We start from the raw sequence: 18,349 nt of genomic DNA, 5'->3' as shown, positions 1-18,349 counted from the left end.
CATTGCAAGCCCTGGGCTGGAGAGATGCTACATGACAGCTTACACGGCTTTCTATGAATCGCACGGTGCTCTGTAATAAGTTGGTTACCGTCTTAGCCGCCAGTTCACACAAACCTGGGAAACCTCCTCCTGCGTTTTTGCACTGGGATTCTGATGGGCGACCACAGGGCATTGTCAGCCATCCTTATTCACCTGCTGGATGATTCCTGGCACATTGACACGGAGCGATGGCCGACCTGCGGCGGTATTTATTATGGACAGATTGCACAGTATGAGAATGGCTTGGGGGATTGTGCGATGTTCACACCTGCATTGGAGACAAAATAATGAAGCATGCCGCGCGATCGTGTCTGAGAAGGCGGTGGGTTTTCTTAGGCTAAATGCACACTATCAGGATTGCTTGCAGATTTTCAGCGTGGATTTGCGTGTGGAAAATCAGCACCGTAGGGCAATGTACATTGTATTCTAAATGCTCATGCACACGATTCCAAGTTTTCCGGATTTTCTCCATTGACTTCAATGGGGACAGTAGAATCCGCACTAATTGATGCGGATTGACAGCACGGATTCCCTGCGAACATCTGCAGATTTCAGTGCAGACTGTCCGCACATAAATCCTGAACTTGCGCATGTACCCTTAGGTCTCTTTCATGTGTCCACGATGACATCTGTAATGAGATGGTCAGTGGTTTGTCTGTGAAGGATCCGTGTTTGGTCCGTGTGTCCGTTTTTTTGCCCTCCTTGTGTCATCTGTATGCTAGGCTGAAAATTAGTTTCCAGTGTATCTCCTACTAAGGCCTCATGCACACGGCCTTTGCCGTATTGCGGCCTGCATACAGCGGGTCCGCAATACACGGGCACCTGCCATGTGCACCCTGCATCATCACGGATGCGGACCCATTCACTTGACATGTTTTATTTTTTTGTGGTGCGGACGGATCACATACCCGTTCAAGTTCAATGGGTCTCGATCCATTCCAGCTGTCACACGGATGTTGTCCGTGCATTGAGGACCATAAATTGCGGTCCCCAATGCACGGAACGGCCATGTGCATGAGGCCTAAAGGTCCGTGAAATTTGACAGAACTTGGATGCCGTTTGTGTTGTCAATGGGCGTACTTGGGCCGCATCACAGACCAAAGGAGTGCATGTCTCTGACCCACAGTCCATGGAAAATCACTGAAGTATGAATAAACACATTAAAGTGGATGGATGCGTGTGCTGTCCGTGGAGAATACTGAAAACATGCACCCATGAGGTGTTATCAGTGGGGTCCGCCATGCGGCAGTCATTTCCGGTTCTGGCTCTTGAGTTTTATATAATTTTTTTTCTCTGCTCCTTTAACAGAGCAGAACAGCGGAAATAAAGGCACTGATGTGAACCCAGCCTTAGGTCTCATGGTCACGGCCTTAGTTATGGTCCGCATCCGATCTGCTAAAAAACGTATTCATCTCAACTGGGCCGCAAGAGATGCGGACAGCACACCTGTAAGTTTGTTCCGCAAAAAATAGAACCTGTCCTATTCTTGTCCATTTAGTGGACAGGAATAGGACGTTTCTCTAGGGGGGGGGAAGCAGCATCCTCACAGCCAGGATCCGTGTTTTGCGGATCGCAAAACATTTACGGCGGTTTACATGGGGCCTTACTGGCCTGGAGAGGATATGCTCCTCTGTGGCCGATACCCTGCGGCTTTTCTGCCTCGAAATTGGGTGAGAATAGTTCCCCACCACATTAAAGTACCAGCAAAATTGATGAGGCTTTTATAAAATCTGATTCTCAACCACATGCCGCTGGGGGAAAAAACTGCAGCGACAATTGACCTGCGGTTCGGATTTTAAATCAAAGTGTGATCACTGCAAAGTCTGCGACCGTTCTGCCCCATGTACTAAACGCTCAATTTCGATTTAGATTCCTAAACGGCTGTAAAACCTCTTCACCTGGTTTATGTGGGTCAGTTGTCGTCGTGTGCCCATCCTGCCGCCCAAATTGGGCCAGTCTTTGTTTCACGTCATTGGGCCGGAACGGGAAATCTTTAAAATTCCTGCAAATATTCAAGTAGAGGAGTGAAATGGTTCACATTCATGTTATTAAAGCCCGATGAGCTGCAAGAAGTCTCGACTTCCCGGCTGTGCTCTTATGGGAATGCTCCTATTCTTGTTGCAGGTGATGTAAGGGATATTAGGGAATTGCTGTCTGCGCCGTTACCACGTATACAAGAGCGCGCTCGGGTTTTCATTTACTATGGTGACCTTTTGTGTATGACAAAAAAATTGCTGACCCTGGCAGATGTTAAAGGGGTTTTACACTGATCGGTGGAGGTCTGACACCCAGGACCCCCGCCTGCAGCGACACTCGCAGTAGCGCCGCTACCTTCTCGCAGCTTTCCCTAGACCATGTGATGTCGCGTTTAGTGTTGAGCGAATCGAGCTTTGGATCATAGATCTGAAGTTGATTCATTTTAATGCTGCGCGGAGACCTGTCTTCGTACAGCATTAAAATGTATTGCCTCCATTGAGGCCAAATTCGTTTCACCCGAAGTCGCGCAAGACTTCGGGTGAATGAATTCGGTATTCAGTTCTACATCTTTAAAAACATTTCAAATTAGCAATCCGAAGTTGGGTTTGGTACCGAAGTTTTTAAAGATGTAGAACTGAATACCGAAATCTTGCGCTACTTCAGGTGAAACACATTTTTCCTCCATGGAGGCAATACATTTTAACAGGGCTGTTGCTAGGGTCTCAAAAGATTCAAGGCCCAAGCCCCAATGAATATGGCCCAGTTCTCGAAGTCGCCAAACCCCCCTTCCCCCCACACATCGCTTTTTTCTGTACTTGCTATACAGCAGCACAGGTGACGTCTCCTCTGATGTAGATCTTCTGTCATCATCTTCTGCATTCGGTCCGGACAACCTCTCTCAGCCGCCTCGTCTCTGCAGAGTGTGACACACAGACATCTTAGCTTCCTCACATTGCTATCATCATCCTCCAACCTGGAGTCCCCACTGTGTTATCCTGCTGCTTGCTGTGCTCCCCAATACCCCCAAATACTATCCTGAAGAAATATTAGTGCGATATAAATTTGTGCCACGATATGGATTTTGTGCATATCGCTGGACCGTGATATGACCGGTAATGAATGATTGCGCTCTCGGCGGGCACCATGGTTTCCTGAGCCGGCACAGTGGAGAAGGAGGGAGTCCCTCCCTCCCCACTGTGCGCGGCTGCCGCTGGCCACTAAGAACAGAGTAGGAGGAGGAGGGGAGGGACTGTGGCCACTGCGCCACCAATAATCGCGCGGATCACAGCGTCCTGTCAGGTCGGGTGACGGGAATGTTCTTCAGTCTCTGCATTGGGCAGTTCCGATCGGAGTCCCAGCAGTGTAATGCGGGGGCTCTGATCGGTTACCATGGCAGCCAGGAGTCACGCTACTGAAGTCCTGGCTGCCATGGTATGTTAGTGAGCAGCATTATACTCATGTGCGCCGTGGCCGCCGGTCGCTCCTTCTGTCTGTGCGGCGCATTGCTAATGCTTATAGCATTAGCAATGCGCCGCACAGACCTATGAGAAGGAGTGCCCGACGGCCACGGCGCACGTGAGTATAATGCTGCTCACTAACATACCATGGCAGCCAGGACTTCAGTAGCGTGACTCCTGGCTGCCATGGTAACCGATCGGAGCCCCAGCATTACACTGCTGGGACTCCGATTGGAATTGCCCACTGCCACCAATGATAGGGGGGGGGGGGGGACCCTGTAACCAATGATTAATACAGGGGGGGGGGGGGGTTGAGTTACCAGAGGGGGCTGATAAGAGGGAGAGGCTGGGGCGCTGATCAGGGGCTGGGGCGCACATGGTCAGCTCCCTGCTGTTGTGGGCACAAAGCACAGGGCAGCAGGGAGAGTGTAAAGTCCTATTCACCCTAATAGAGCTCTATTAGGATGAATATGACAAGGGTTCTAGGAAAAAATATTCCAGCTCACCTAACTGGTCTGCATGTAATCCCGGCTCCAGAGGCCCTAGGGAAGTGTTCCCGTGGCAGGCAGAAAATAGAAAAGGAAGGGTCCCGGAGACAAATAATATCCTCTTTCAGCTCTTCTTTATTGGTTATGGACATCAACAGACATGACCATCAGTTGCACGGCAAAATTGACGCGTTTCGGGTGAGTACCCTTAGTCGTAACTAAGGGTACTCACCCGAAACGCGTCAATTTTGCCGTGCAACTGATGGTCATGTCTGTTGATGTCCATAACCAATAAAGAAGAGCTGAAAGAGGATATTTGTCTCCGGGACCCTTCCTTTTCTATTTTCGACAAGGGTTCTAGCCCTTAAGGAGGCTAATAGTTATTAAATATAAAGTAAAAAAAAAAAAAAAAGTTTAAACACCCCCCCCAAATATAGAAAACAATATATCGCGATATATATCGCATATCGCACATGCTTAAAATTATATTGCAATATAGATTTTAGGCCATATCGCCCACCCCTAGGTCACATGATGGTGTCGTCGTCATCATCGCAGGTCCTTCCCAACCACTGCCTGTTTTGCTGGTCACATGACCTGTTTTGCTGGTCACCACAGGTCCTTCAGCTCTTCCAGTGCATTAGATTCAATTGTATTGCTGTCCTGAGGACAGCAATACAGTTGTTTCTATCTGGCAGGCAGGACATTCGAGGCCTGGGACAAAACATCAGGGGCCCAGTCCCCGAATGTTTTAACCTAGCAACGCCCCTGCATTTTAATGCTGTACAAAGACAGGTGTTAGACATTAAACAAAGTGTTAGAACAACTTGACTTCGGATCTATGATCTGAAGTTCAATTCGCTCAACTCTGGTCGGATTCATCTTTCACGTGGCCCAGGAGCAGCTCAGCCCCATTGAAGTGAATGCAGCCGCTATACAATGTGCGGCTCTGTGCTTCGTGGGCTGAGAGAAGACCGGTGTCGGACCACCACCAATCAGATACTGGTTATTAAAAACCCCTTTAAAGTATCCCTGTACCTAAGTGACATCGCAGGTCTTGATCGGTGTGGGGGTCTTAGTGCTGAGACCCCCACCGATGTCTAAAACGAGGAGGGAGAAGGTCTCGCATAGAGCGCTCTCTTTCTCCTCACTCTGGGAGTGGCAATCAGGAATGACCCATAGACTTTCTACTGAGCATGTCTCCTGCACCGAGGGGAGAGAGAAAGCATGCTATGTGAGCACTTCTCTCCTCCTCCTCCTAGTGATCGGTGAGGGTCTCAGCACTCTGATTCCCACCGGTCAAACTTTTTGACGTGTCATATCAAGTTTTTACAGTGACACTTAAACATTTGCCTTGGCTGCTTTGGAATAGACCATTTTCTGTTTATGGTACCACAAAAATAAAAAAAAAGCATGATATTCCCCCTTAGTCGCGCGCACACTCTCACACGCACATACTCACTCTATCAATGGCAAATGTATACAACTACATCCAGATGAATACAGTAGGTTACTGTGGACATATCGCAGAGTTCTTTTGGTGCCCTATTTTTTGACAGTTTTGAAAACCATTCGGCCATCATGGATGATTGCTTCATCTTGGACTTTCTAATACTATACTCAACAAGAGATTCCTTGACTTCAGATCTCAGCAATTCTTGCACAACCTTTTTGTTGAATCGGGCAATTAGTTGAGAACGCGGTCTCGTTGAGATGTGTCTCTTACTAAAAGGACCACGTCTGACCATGTGCCTCTTTAGGTCATATGGACGGCCAGAGAATCCCTGCACAGTGTTGCGCTGGCCTGGTTCTCCCATAGGTTTTAGTGCTGTGTCATACTGCGGATGCCACAGGGAGGATGTGTAGGCCCTGGCCCTCTCCTTAGAAGGGTACCTGCTGCCCATTGGGGGGGTAGGTGCCTTAAGTCGCTCCTACACCTTCGGTAGTTGTCGTTCGAATGGTCATTTGACGGACGGCATTCTTTCTTCTGACTCTCGCATGCTCGGCTTGGCGGTGGAGAGAGGTACTTGTCTCCAGGACCATTCATTGTCTCCAGGACTGGTCTTTTTTGTTTGTTCCATGATATAAACTCAGGCTTGGGTAACTTGTTTCTCCCTTTCTGCATTTTTATTGTACAGTTTTCCTCTTTCAAGTGAATTGCCAAAAAAAAGCTGCCGAACGGGACTGTTATGGTGCATTTTGAGGACCCATTATAACCATGCCTGTTCTTGTCCACCCAAAGGACATGTTCTGTCTTTTGCAGGACTTACGGATGCGGACAGCAAGCACACAGTGTGCTGTCAGTTTTTTTTTTTTTTTTGCAAAAAAAATGTGTATAGAATGGACCAAAAATACGGTTATGTGAATGGGGCCTTAAGGGTTACGGCCACACGGTCCTTTTTCTGCAGGCAGTTTTGGAAGCCAGGAGTGAATTAAAAAAAGAGAAATGGTATCTGTCCTTTAGGGCTCATTCACACGAACGTGTGATGCCCGTTGCCGTATTGCAGATCCGCAATACACGGGCACCGTTCCGTGTGCTTTCCGCATCACAGATGCGAACCCATTCACTTCAATGGGTCCGCAAATCCGGAACTGAACACTTTCTGGGGTTCCGTTTTGTGCCTCCGCACCGCAAAAAGATAGCGCAAGTTCTATCTTTTTGCGGAACGACGGATCGCGGACCCATTCAAGTGAATGGTTATGCGATCACCATGCGGCTCCCCCACGGACAGTGTCGGTGCATTGTGGACCGCAATTTGCGGTCCACAGCATGGGCTTCACACAGTCGTGGGAACAAGCCCTAATACTTTCTCTCCTTTTATGATCCACTCCTGATTTTGGCTTCTGAAACTGCATCAGGAAACCTGACCGTGTGGCCAAGCCCTAGGGCCTATTCACACAGAGTTTTTTGGCGCTGATTTTGGCACGTTTCTGCCTCGCAGTAAACTTCTAAAAAAAAAAAAAAGTTTCAAAACGGCCTGCCATTCGTTTTAATGGGAAGCAGCACTTGCTTCTTTACACGTGTAAATAAAAAATTATAAAAACTGCGCGCCCTATTTTGGGGCAGAATCCGCACTGAATCTCCCATTGAAATGAATGGGAAGCATCAAAAAATGGCTCCATTTAATGCGTTTTTTTGCGCGTTTTCTGAACATTTTTTTGCCGCAGATCTGCATGAAAAATCTCAAGCTGAAAATGCAGCTTTGTAGTGAACACCCATTGATTAAAGAAAAAGACGTGTCAAAAAGCCACATGCAAAAACCCGCTTTTGCAGGCGGCAGATCGTGGCGTCTAATAATGATCTGCCGCTGGCAAACCAACTATACAGCATGGAGACGAGCGATGGTATAACGAGCGCTCCTCCCCATACTGTGGAGGAGATCTCTGCATGTATTAGCAGCGGTCTCCTCCGCTAGCGAGCTGGCGATTGCCGGGAAGGAAAGCTTCCCTCCCGACAATCGTCTGCCATATCGGGCTGTGTAATACAGGCTTAAGGAGGGGGCTGATTGATATTTATTACGGGGGGTTATTGCTAGAAGGTCCAGGAGAATCCCTGCCCCGTGATCGCTTCCATACATATCTGGATGATGTGCTCTGTTTTACGGGAGGGGTATCTACTATAACGGGCATGCTCAACCTGCGGCCCTCCAGCTGTTGTAAAACTACAACTCCCACAATGCCCTTCTGTAGGATGATAGCTGTAGGCTGTCAGGGAATGATGGGAGTTGTAGTTTTGCAACAGCTGGAGGGCCGCAGGTTGAGCATGCCTGTTATAAGCCTGGTCCTGTGTAGACAGTGGGAATTCCACACTGCATCATGTTAGCCACACGTGACTCTCTGTGACCACCTCGGGCAAAATCTCACGTTTCTTCCTTGTTGCTCAGAGCACTTAGGGTAGAGGTGTAATGGTGCCGGCACGTATCGCTCGCGTCATCTTCTGATGTCAGGACCTGACTGTTCTGCAGAGATGAGCGGTGCACGGGTGCTGCTGATCTCCTCCTCCTGTCAGTGGGAAGGGCCATGACACTTCTCTTTTAGCTGCAGTACCCGTCTTCTACAGATTTATCAACCATATGGTTCCCTATACAATTCGGCTTCGTGCACACAGCCATGTCCGTATTTCAGCCCCCAAAATACATGTGCACTCCACATTTTTCTCACTCCCACCATTAGAAATGACTATTCTCATCCGGACCTTGATAGGACATGTTTTATAATTGGCAAAACGGCCACACGGAGCCGTAAAAAAATAAAATAAATGCAGAATTGCGCGTGGCACCATAGAAATGAATGGGTAAAGTGTGGTGTCTGCAAAAAATGCGCGTTAGGTCTTAGCTTGGAGCCTATGGTTCTGACCGCTGGTCGTCCGTGGTGCCGCTGCCAGGCATATTGTCAAAGCAGAACCGCCAGTGGATCCGTCCCGTTCATTTCTATGGGATTCAGACTCCTTTTTCTCTTTGGGATCTGTTTAAATTTTTGGGGTATTTTTTGCCGGCACGAAAACAGTGACTAAATTTATCGCTCTGATGTTCCGTCAGTCCCATGACTGGGACCCACTCCTCTTTCTAGATTGGGGCCCCCAAAGTGACTAGAGCAGCTACGCATTTGGGTCATCCTCCATGGGAGTCCCAAAAATAGCCGAGTGCTGGCTTGAATATTTCTGGCCGTCCCATAGTGATGAATGGAGAGTACACTGCGCATGAGCAATGCGCTCTCCTTCACTTTGGTGGCCTCATTTTTTTTTTTAGATAGGTGTGGGTTCCAGACGTGGGACCCACACCTATCAGAAATTGGTGGCATATTCTAGCTCTGTGCATTCAATGTCCTAGATGGGCCACCCCTGCCCACTGGCCTTGTCTGGTATTACAGGGGTCTGCACGAAATAACAGACACAGGGTGTGGAGCTAATTTTGGAAATGAGCAACCGTGTATTTTAAAACCTGGACAACCCCTCGAAGGCAAAAAGAAACCCACCCTGGAAATATGATCCATGGAGGTTTTAGGAACTTGCTGCAGATGCATTACTACTTCTTCTAAAGTTCTCGTTGGGGTATGCGCACCCAGAGTTTTCACCCCAAAATCTGCACCCCAGTGTCTTTTTAAATGGGAATCCATGTTGCAATGAATGGAGCCGATCCCAGGACCATGCAAACTGCAAATCCTCGCAGAATTTTTGTATATGATGGAGTTTGCCGCATGCACATGCCCTTAGGCCACGTTCAATTCTCCGGTGAATGTTTCCGTCAGGGGACAGCCTTCCGGGGTTCACCGCATCCGGCATTGCCGGATTGTATAGATCACTGCTGGAACCCTATTGGCTATAATGGGATCCATCGGTGATCTAGCCACTTTCCAGTACAAATGCTGGGTTTCTGCCAGAAAAAGGCCTCATGCACACGACCGTTTTTTTTTCTTTGCGGTCCGCGAAAACTGGTTCCGTGTCCGTTTTTTCTTCCGTGGGTCTAACTTGATTTTTGGAGGATGCACGGACATGAAAAGTAAAAAAAAAATTCTAAGTCAAGTTTGCCTTTAAAATGATCACGGACGCGGATGACAATCTTGTGTGCATCCGTGGTTTTTCACGGACCCATTGACTTGAATGGGTCCGCGAACCGTTGTGTGTGAAAAAAAATAGGACAGGTCATATTTTTTTCACAGACAGGGATCACGGACGCGGATGAAAAACGGTGCATTTTCCGATTTTTTTTTTTCACTGACCCGTATTGCGGCCTGCAAGCAGTGGGTCCACAATATACGGGCACCGGCCGTGTGCACACCGTCTCACGGATGTAGACTTGCGGGACAGTGGTACATATCGGAGGCACTGCAGAGCGCTTCCGTGGGTTTTGTGTCTGTGCCTCTGTACCGCAAAAATAGTAGTGTACTACTTTTTTGCAATGCGGATCGCGGACCCCATTCAAGTGAATGGATCCTGTGTCGGCATACGGCGGCCCTATAGTCGGTGCCCGTGTATGAGCCCTAACTGGGCTGAAGTCCTGTTGCTTTCAGCGGTGCTCTGACTAGCTCAGGGGTCAGCAACCTTCGGCACTCCAGCTGTAGTGAAACTACGACTCTCAGCATGCACACTTGGTTAGCTGTTTTCAGAGCTCCAGTAGAAGTGAATGCAGCATGCTGGGAGTTGTAGTTTCACTACAGCTGGAGTGCCGAAGGTTGCCGATTCCTGGACTAGCTAATAAGTCGTGCAATATTTTGGCCCGGACAGCCCCGGTGTTTGCACCACGTGCCACGCTGACGACTTCTTTATTTGGCTCTCCCACGTGCCACCCGCTGTCACAGCCGCTCTAATCTTAACAGTTTGTAAGACGACCTTTATCGCCCACGGGGTCACGAGATATAGGTGTCATTTCTGTCTGGAGACCTGTTACTGGTGTGAGCTTGCTACTCGGAGTCGCACAAAGCATGTGACCAGTTATTTATATAAAATAACTGTGTTGTGTTTTTTTAAGTTCAGGCTTTTTTCTGTCGCTCTCTTCCTGCTTTTGATGACTCACCTCGCCGCTGCGTGAGACGCCAGGGGTTGCAGGGGTTAATGAGGCAGGGCGAGGCGTGCCGCCTCCTTAAGGATCATGAAACCAGAGCGGTTGGACTCCTGTGCTAAATGTGTGTAGCCGTGAGTCATCCGCTGAGTCAGCCTGGCAGTTTGTCAGCTAATCGGTAGCCGCTCGCCTTGTGAACGCGCTTATGGGCAGGGGTTGCCTTTGATCTACCAGGAAGAGGTAGCCGTGTCAGGTTTATTTGGCGTCACATGATTACCGTGAAGTTAATACGGCACTGAATCATTATTTGTAATAAGGTTTTACGCGCCCGGGTTCCCTTATATGACAGCATACAGTTTTTTTGGGTTTATACTTGTATCCAGGTCACAGCTGATTTACAGGGTATATCGCCTGTAGGTGGCGCTACAGGGAGTAGTGTTTCTTCTAGGGGGGGGGGGGGGGGGGGGGGGAAGTTGATTTGCATACTGTTTCCCAGGGAGCATTGCCTGAAATACTGTAACTAGTTGGGGTCATTCATTCATCAGGCTGGATCTGCGTCGCCCTTTGGTCCCAGAGCGATGCCATGTCCATTGTTCACATGATCAGTGCTGCCGGTCACTGGCCTCATTGATCCCTATACATCCGCCTGTTAAAGACCTGTTTTTAAAGGGGTTTTTCCTCACTTCCGTAAGTGGCATTTATCATGTAGAGAACGTTAAAGGGTGTATCCAATTTCAAGAACCCCCCCATCCCCCCCCAATCATGTGCCGGGCCCCTCACAGGTAATATACTTACCCCGCTCCCTGCACCGCCGCTGCTGCTTCTCCCTGCAACATCCAGGGTTGGAGGGGGAGCAGCCAATGACAGACGGAGATGAGCCTCCCTAGCATCGCGGGTGACACCACTGGGGACGCTCATCCCCGCCTGCCATCTGCCGACACCAGATGTTTTCATCCGTGTGCAGGGAGAAGCAGTGGACCAAGAGGAGAGCCGGGTAATTATATTACCGATGAGGGGCCCGGCACGTGGGAGGGGGGTGGGGGATGTTTCTTGAAATTAATACATGATGCTTACTAATATATTATTATCCATTTTTCCTCCTTTGCTGGCTGGATTCATTTTTCCATCACCTTATACACTGCTCGTTTCCATGGTTACAGACCACCCTACAATCCAACAGCAGTGGTCGTGCTTGCACACCATAGGAGAAAGCGTCAGCCTCTCTTGTGGCCGGGACAATGGGCGCGCACATAGGCTGGTGCTTTTTCCTATATTGGATTACAGGGTGGTTGTAACCATGGAAACGAACAGTGTATAATGTGATGGAAAAATGAATCCAGCCGGCAAAGGAGGTAATATGGACAAAATTATATTAGTAAGTGTCTTGTATTAACTGACTCTACATGATAAATGCCACTTACTGAAGTCAGACAACCCCTTTTAAAGGGCATCTGTCAGCAGTTTTGTACCTGACTGATCTGTCACATGTGCGCTTGGCAGCTGAAGGCATCTGTGTTGGTCCCATGTTCATATGTGTCCATATTGGTGAGAATTTTTTTTAAATATATGCAAATGAGCCTCTAGGAGCAACGGGGGCGTTACCATTACACCTAGAGGCTCTGCTCTCTCTGCAACTGCTGTGCCCGCTGCACTTTGACAGGGCCTGGCAGTGTAAACGTCATCACACCTGTCAATCAAAGTGCAGAGGGAGTGGCCGTTGCAGAGAATTGGGGCCTCTAGGTGTAATGGTAAGGCCCCCGTTTCTCCTAGAGGAGTTCCAAAAAATAGCTGTGCGAGCGCACGTGTCTATTTCCGGAACTCCCACAGAAATGAATAGAGAGCTCACTGCGCAAGCTCCTCCACCTCTTCATTCGCTGTGCTCGGCTATTTTCGGCAATCCCATAGAAGTGAATAGAGGGTGTCCTTCCTTTTGGCAGTCCCTTTCTGGAGGTAGGTGTGGGCCCCACCTTTGGGGACCCGCACCTATCTGACATTGGTGGCATCTCCTAGCGATGTGTCCACCAATCATTCACCGGGCCTATGCATTGCCATGGGAACAAGCGGACAGGATGGGTGGACAGATCCTCGAAGGGTAATTTGACTGCTTAGGCATACCCGCCGCCATTACAGTCTTTTGACGGTGCATGCCGCCGGCATTACCTGGCGCTCTGCGTTTCATATCTACTTTTTCCAATGTCATTATTTCGGTGAGCTGACCGCCTCTTTTCTTCTCTCCTAGGTCACATACTCCACGATGTGCTGACTGTCTGTATTTACAGAAGATATATAAGAAAGACTAACTTTATTTTGGAAAGGTTTTTTGATTCCAGTGGAATCTGTGCTTAAGCTCCCTTACCCTTTGCTTTGCAAGCTCCTATTTTAAAGTGGGACAACATGCCTGTACAAGCTCCACAATGGACCGACTTCCTGTCCTGCCCCATTTGCACGCAGACCTTCGACGAAACCATCCGCAAACCCATCAGCCTCGGCTGCGGGCACACAGTTTGCAAGATGTGCCTGAACAAGCTTCACCGCAAGGCTTGCCCGTTCGACCAGACCACCATCAACACAGACATCGAGTTGCTGCCCGTCAACTCGGCCTTGTTGCAGCTGGTAGGAGCTCAGGTGAGTGCTGCCCCTGTGGCCTTTAGGATTTCATGGGGTGACCCTCCTCCTTTTTGGAATTGCTCCGTGCAGGCCTTTATTAATGATGGAGCGCTGTGAAAGAGGAGCTGTCCCCTCTCCTGTTATGTCCCTGTGTAATAACCATTCTGGAGCATCTATTTTTATGACTTTGCGATGTGCCATTCCTTTATTATTCCTTCTAGAAGTTAAGAATGAATTGCTATCAGTTTGCAATGAAGGTCCTGATGGGTGTTACCAGTTGGAGTGTGTCCAGGCACGGTCTGACGTTGGCAGCACTGGTTGAATAATGTCAGCCTCTACAGGGACACGCGCACTGGTGACCAGCCTGGCAGTGTTCTCTCGATCTAGGATTGCCGGACGGGACCGGAATGCCCGCCATTCCCTTTGACTATAATGGGGTCTGGCAGAGATCCGGCCACTACAAGGCAAATATGCTGGGATTCGAATCCTGGCATTGTCAGCCACTGGTGTGAAAGAAGAGCGCAGACATTACTACTACTACTCTAGAAAACAGTAGTTTGATGGACTCGTTCATGTCCTCGGATGCACCAGTAGACACTCTGATCACATTTCGTTTTTTTCGCCCCGTGCATCGGGTGTATTCCTGGAATGTATTTTTGACATATTCTAGGGCACTACGCATTGCCCTACCTTTTTTTTTTTTTTCCCCAAGGGATCAACAACCTCCTGCACTCCAGGTGTTCAGAAATTACAACTCCCAGAGTGCTCCGTTCACTTCTGTGGGAGTTAGAACAGCCAAGCCTGTTTGCACGCTGGGAGTTGTAGTTTCACAGCAGCTGGAGTGACGAAGTTTGCTGATCCCTGTTATAGACAGTCTATGCAGGAGGACAGATTAAGGCCCCATTCACACGTCCGCAATTTCGTTCCGCATTTTGCGGAACGGAATTGCCGACCCATTCATTTCTATGTGGCAGCACGATGTGCTACCCGGATTTGCGGACCCGCACTTCCGGGTCCGCAATTCCATTCCCCCAAAATATAGAACATGTCCTATTGTTGTCCGCAATTGCGGACAAGAATAGGCATATCCTATTAGTGCCGGCAATGTGCGGTCCGCAAAATGCGGAACGCACATTGCCGCTGTCCGTGTTTTGTGGATCCGCAAAACGCACACGGATGTGTGAATGGACCCTAAGCAAGAGTTTACCTTGTGGTCTATGGTCCCCCCCCCCACGGTGTGGGCTGACGTAAGATGCCATATGGCTATGTAGTAGTTCCCTAGGAGGTGTACATCAGGGAGTAACTCTGGCACCAAAACAAGATTTCAACAGAGTCGTAACAGTTGGAACAACCTCAGTCATTCTCCATCTTCTCCAGCTGGTGGAAGAAATCTGTGTCTCCATGGTTACAGACTACAAACAAGCCCTGTGTGTAGTCTGACCCTGCAGTCCTGTTACTCCACTCTGTCTGCCTCCTCTTCTTGGTGACCTACTGACAGTAGAAGAGGGTGGAGTAATGCGTGGCCATAGGACCAGACTACACAGGGTTTGTTTGTAGTGTTCAACCATAGAGACACACAGTTCCGCATAGGAGTTGTAGTCACGAAAGGGTAGGATTTCTAAACCATGTACTTATGTTATGAGTCTGTAGGAAGGCACAAGGAATTTTAACTTAGTCTGGCAGCCATCGTTATTTTAATGGTATATCTCGAGAGAATGACAAATAATGGGGTTATCATGAAGACCACCCTTTTACGAATAGTAGTCTGTGTCGCCATCGGTTGATCACTGCCAGTTCGGCTTCAATGACCTCTGGCAGGCGGTTGTTGCTGTATCTGGGAAGCGGTGTGTCGATAAGTCATCAGTATCTGATCAGTGGGGGCCTCACACCCGGGACCCCCGCCGATGAGCTGTTTGAGAAGACAGCGTCACTCACAGTAGTGCTGCGGCCTTATCTCTGCTCGCCAAGCACAGCGCCGTCCATTTATATAGTGGCCGTGCTTGGTATTGCAGCTCAGCCCCATTCATGGCCTAGGAAAAGCTGAGAGAAGGCTATGACGCTACTTCGAGCACCGCTGCCTTCTCAAACAGCTGATCGGCAGAAGTCCCGAGTCTCGGACCCCCACCGATCAGATACTGATGACCTATCCAGAGGTTAGGTCCTCAGTAAAAAAAAAATTTTTTTTAAGAAAACCCCTTGAAATTCTATCTAGCCTTTATTGCCCTGTAGGACGTCTGGAGTGGGGGTTGTCTTTCATAAGGCATAATTTTAAGCAGTATGCAATATAAACTATTGTATCACACACCCATGTCATCGCTCGGCGTGACACCTATGGTCTTACTTACTAGGTCACTCAGATTATCTGTGCTTATTAAGTAATCATGGCTTTTCCCAAATGAGGAATTGGTGACAGACGTCTTCAGATATGTGGCCACTTGTGAAAATAGCCAGTCATAAGTAGATAGGCATACCTGGAATGGTGGTTATGAACGATACTTGAGTAATTAAAGGAGTTGTCCAGTTTTACAAAAACCCATGTTCAAATTAGGGATCGACCGATATTGATTTTTTTAGGGCCGATACCGATAATTTGTGAACTTTCAGGCCTACACAAATCTGCTGAAAATTTATGTTTATTGTTAACGTGTATTTTTTTTATTTTTTTGTGAATCTTTTTCATTTACTAACTTTTAGCCCCCTTAGGGACTAGAACCCTTGTCCTATTCTCCCTGATAGATCTCTATCAGGGTGAATAGGATCTCACACTGTCCCTGCTGCCCTGTGCTTTGTGCACACAGCAGCATGGAGCTTATCATGGCAGCCAGGGCTTCAATAGCGTCCTGGCTGCCATGGTAACCGATCGGAGGCCCAGGATTACACTGCTGGGGCTCCGATCGGAGGAGCAGGGGAGAGGGGACCCTGTGGCCACTGCCACCAATGATTAATACTGGGGGGCTTGGGCGCACTGCGCCACCAATGAATAGAAGTCTCTCATTCATATACAGGAGGCGGGAGCTGGCTGCAGAATCACATAGCCGGCTCCCGACCTCTGAGCGGTGGCTGCGATCTGTGGCACCTAAGGGGTTAACTACCGCGGACCGCAGCTACTATTCATAGAGGTCGGGAGCCGGCTATGTGATTCTGCAGCCAGCTCCCGCCTCCTGTATATGAATTAATGAAAGACTCATCTTCATTGGTGGCGCAGCGGCCACAGCCCCTCCCCTCCTCTTGTCTTCTCTCCTGTTATTGGCGGCAGCAGCAGCATCACAGGGGGAGGAGACACTGCTTCCTTCTCCCCTGTGCTGCAGAGGGAACACGGAGAGAGCTGAGAGCAGCGCGTTCTGTGTTCCCAATAAGTTATCGGTATATCGGCAAAATAGATGCCAATACCGATAACTGTCAAAATCCTTAATATCGGCCGATAAGATCCCTAGTTCAAATACCGGATTGGGGAATTTGAGTTAATGGAGAAGGGAACCTATATTCTGGATCCTCTTGGCCAGAGTGAAGAGCAGTGACCTCTGGTTTAGGACTCGTCCCGTCCTTCATTACCTAGACAAGCCAGTGCTTTGAAGGAACGTTGTGTACAGGGCTGTGGAGTCGGTAGATAAATGCTCCGACTCCTCAGTCTTTGGTACTTCTGACTCCGACTCCTCTGTATTTAATATGCAAATGTATTTTATACAATCCTTGAAGGAAAGAAAGGCAACATACATATCATTACCACAGAACTACTGGCCAGGAAGCTGCTGCCTTCTCCTTTGTGTGCTGATCTTCTGCTGAAGAAGCTCTGTGTGCTTTTATTGTGTAAAAAAAAACCAAAAAACGATTTGATACATGTGCAAATTAACTTGAGATGAGTCCTGTCCCTGACTCATCTCCCGTACAGGACTCATCTCCCGTTAATTTGCACATGTATCAAATCGTTTTTTTTACACAATAAAAGCACACAGAGCTATGGGGACTGGGTATTGCAGATGTGCTAGTGGCCATCTAGCAACCCATGTCCTCAGCTCTATACCCAAAATCCTGGTGACAGGTTCCCTTTAAAGGGGTTGTCTGGTTTTCCTATATTGATGACCCATCCTCCCGATTGATGTCCCCCGACCCCATCCCTTCTTGTGTGGCAGCTGCCGCGTCCAGGCGGGTAACGGAGAGGTGGCCATGCTTGTCCGCAGCTTTCTCCTTTTACTTCCATGGCAGTTATGGAAACAGCCGGGAATGTTTGCTTAGCTTTTTTCCTAGCTCATGGACAAGCATGGCCACCTCCATGTTTATTCTCCACCTGGATGCATTACCAGTGATCTTTCCATGGGGGCTGGATGGGGATCAGTTAACCCCTTCTGGAGATGGATGCAGATCCCACCTCAGGGATGGGAATACCACTTTAATGAACTGGTGCACAGATTTTATTAGATATCTACATAACGAGTATGCTTTATTTGTTGGAAACTGGAGTATCCCTTTAAATAATCTTACAGTGCATTCTGGTGGATTATCAAAGGCAAATTTCCCTGCAGATTTGCAATGCCCTCTGCTCTCAGACCGAGTCCAGAAAACGCTGTAGAACTTGGCATGCCGGCTGATTTTCATTGCTGCATGCTGTGCCAAGTGTCAGATATAATTATTGTAGCTCCCCTTCATTGTCTCCCCTCCTCCTCCCAGTAGTCTACCTCTGAAGAGCTTGCGTCACCGTGTGCCCGTGCATTGATCTGTATGAGACAGGACAATTCCAGATTAATCACCCTTGAAAACGCTTACTCAAAAATTGCAGTTTGTCCCCTGCGTGAGGACGCTGCGGTGTGTTCTGGAGCCTGCAGCTCTGCTCATTATATCTGATCACTGGGACCCCCTACAGATCTTGAGAATGGGGGACCTTGTGCCATTTGTGGCATTCCCAAGAAAAAAAATCACTTTTCTTCTTCATGCAACTGGTGGCTTCAGTGGGGGGAGGGGGGGGGGGGGGGGGGGGTGCACCGAATGGCTAGGCCCGCCCTTTGGTGCACTGAAACCCTAAATTGCAAAAAGGATGTGTTTTTTTTGTGTCTTGAACGCCACAACCAATTTTCATAGCCAGCGCTCGGCTATTTTCGGCGGCCCCATAGAAATGAATAGAGGGCGGCTGTGCATGCGCAATGTACCCTACACAACCTTCAGAGGTCCGTTCTCAATGTATCCTAGCAATATGCCCCAGTTGTCTGAGATGGGAATATACCTTTTAGGGACTTTTTAAAGCTGCTCTGTCACCTAGATCAACCCTACCAGCATATAGCCTGGTGGGGTT

The 18,349-nt window shown here is 48.7% G+C and overlaps 1 protein-coding gene across 1 annotated transcript in view; it reads left to right on the top strand.

Annotated features, from left to right (window-relative positions):
- Positions 1-18,349, top strand: part of RC3H1 (ring finger and CCCH-type domains 1) — an 83,954-nt gene that overhangs the window by 11,368 nt on the left and 54,237 nt on the right. Inside the window, 1 exon segment of the mRNA XM_040406732.1 lies at positions 12,698-13,083. Coding sequence (XP_040262666.1) covers positions 12,853-13,083 — 231 coding nt within the window. The 5' untranslated portion in view covers positions 12,698-12,852.

Source organism: Bufo bufo, chromosome 9 (assembly GCF_905171765.1).
Source record: "Bufo bufo chromosome 9, aBufBuf1.1, whole genome shotgun sequence".
NCBI lineage: Eukaryota > Metazoa > Chordata > Amphibia > Anura > Bufonidae > Bufo > Bufo bufo.
Note: the sequence above shows the minus strand (reverse complement) of the source record. Positions and strands in the feature narration are given on the sequence as shown.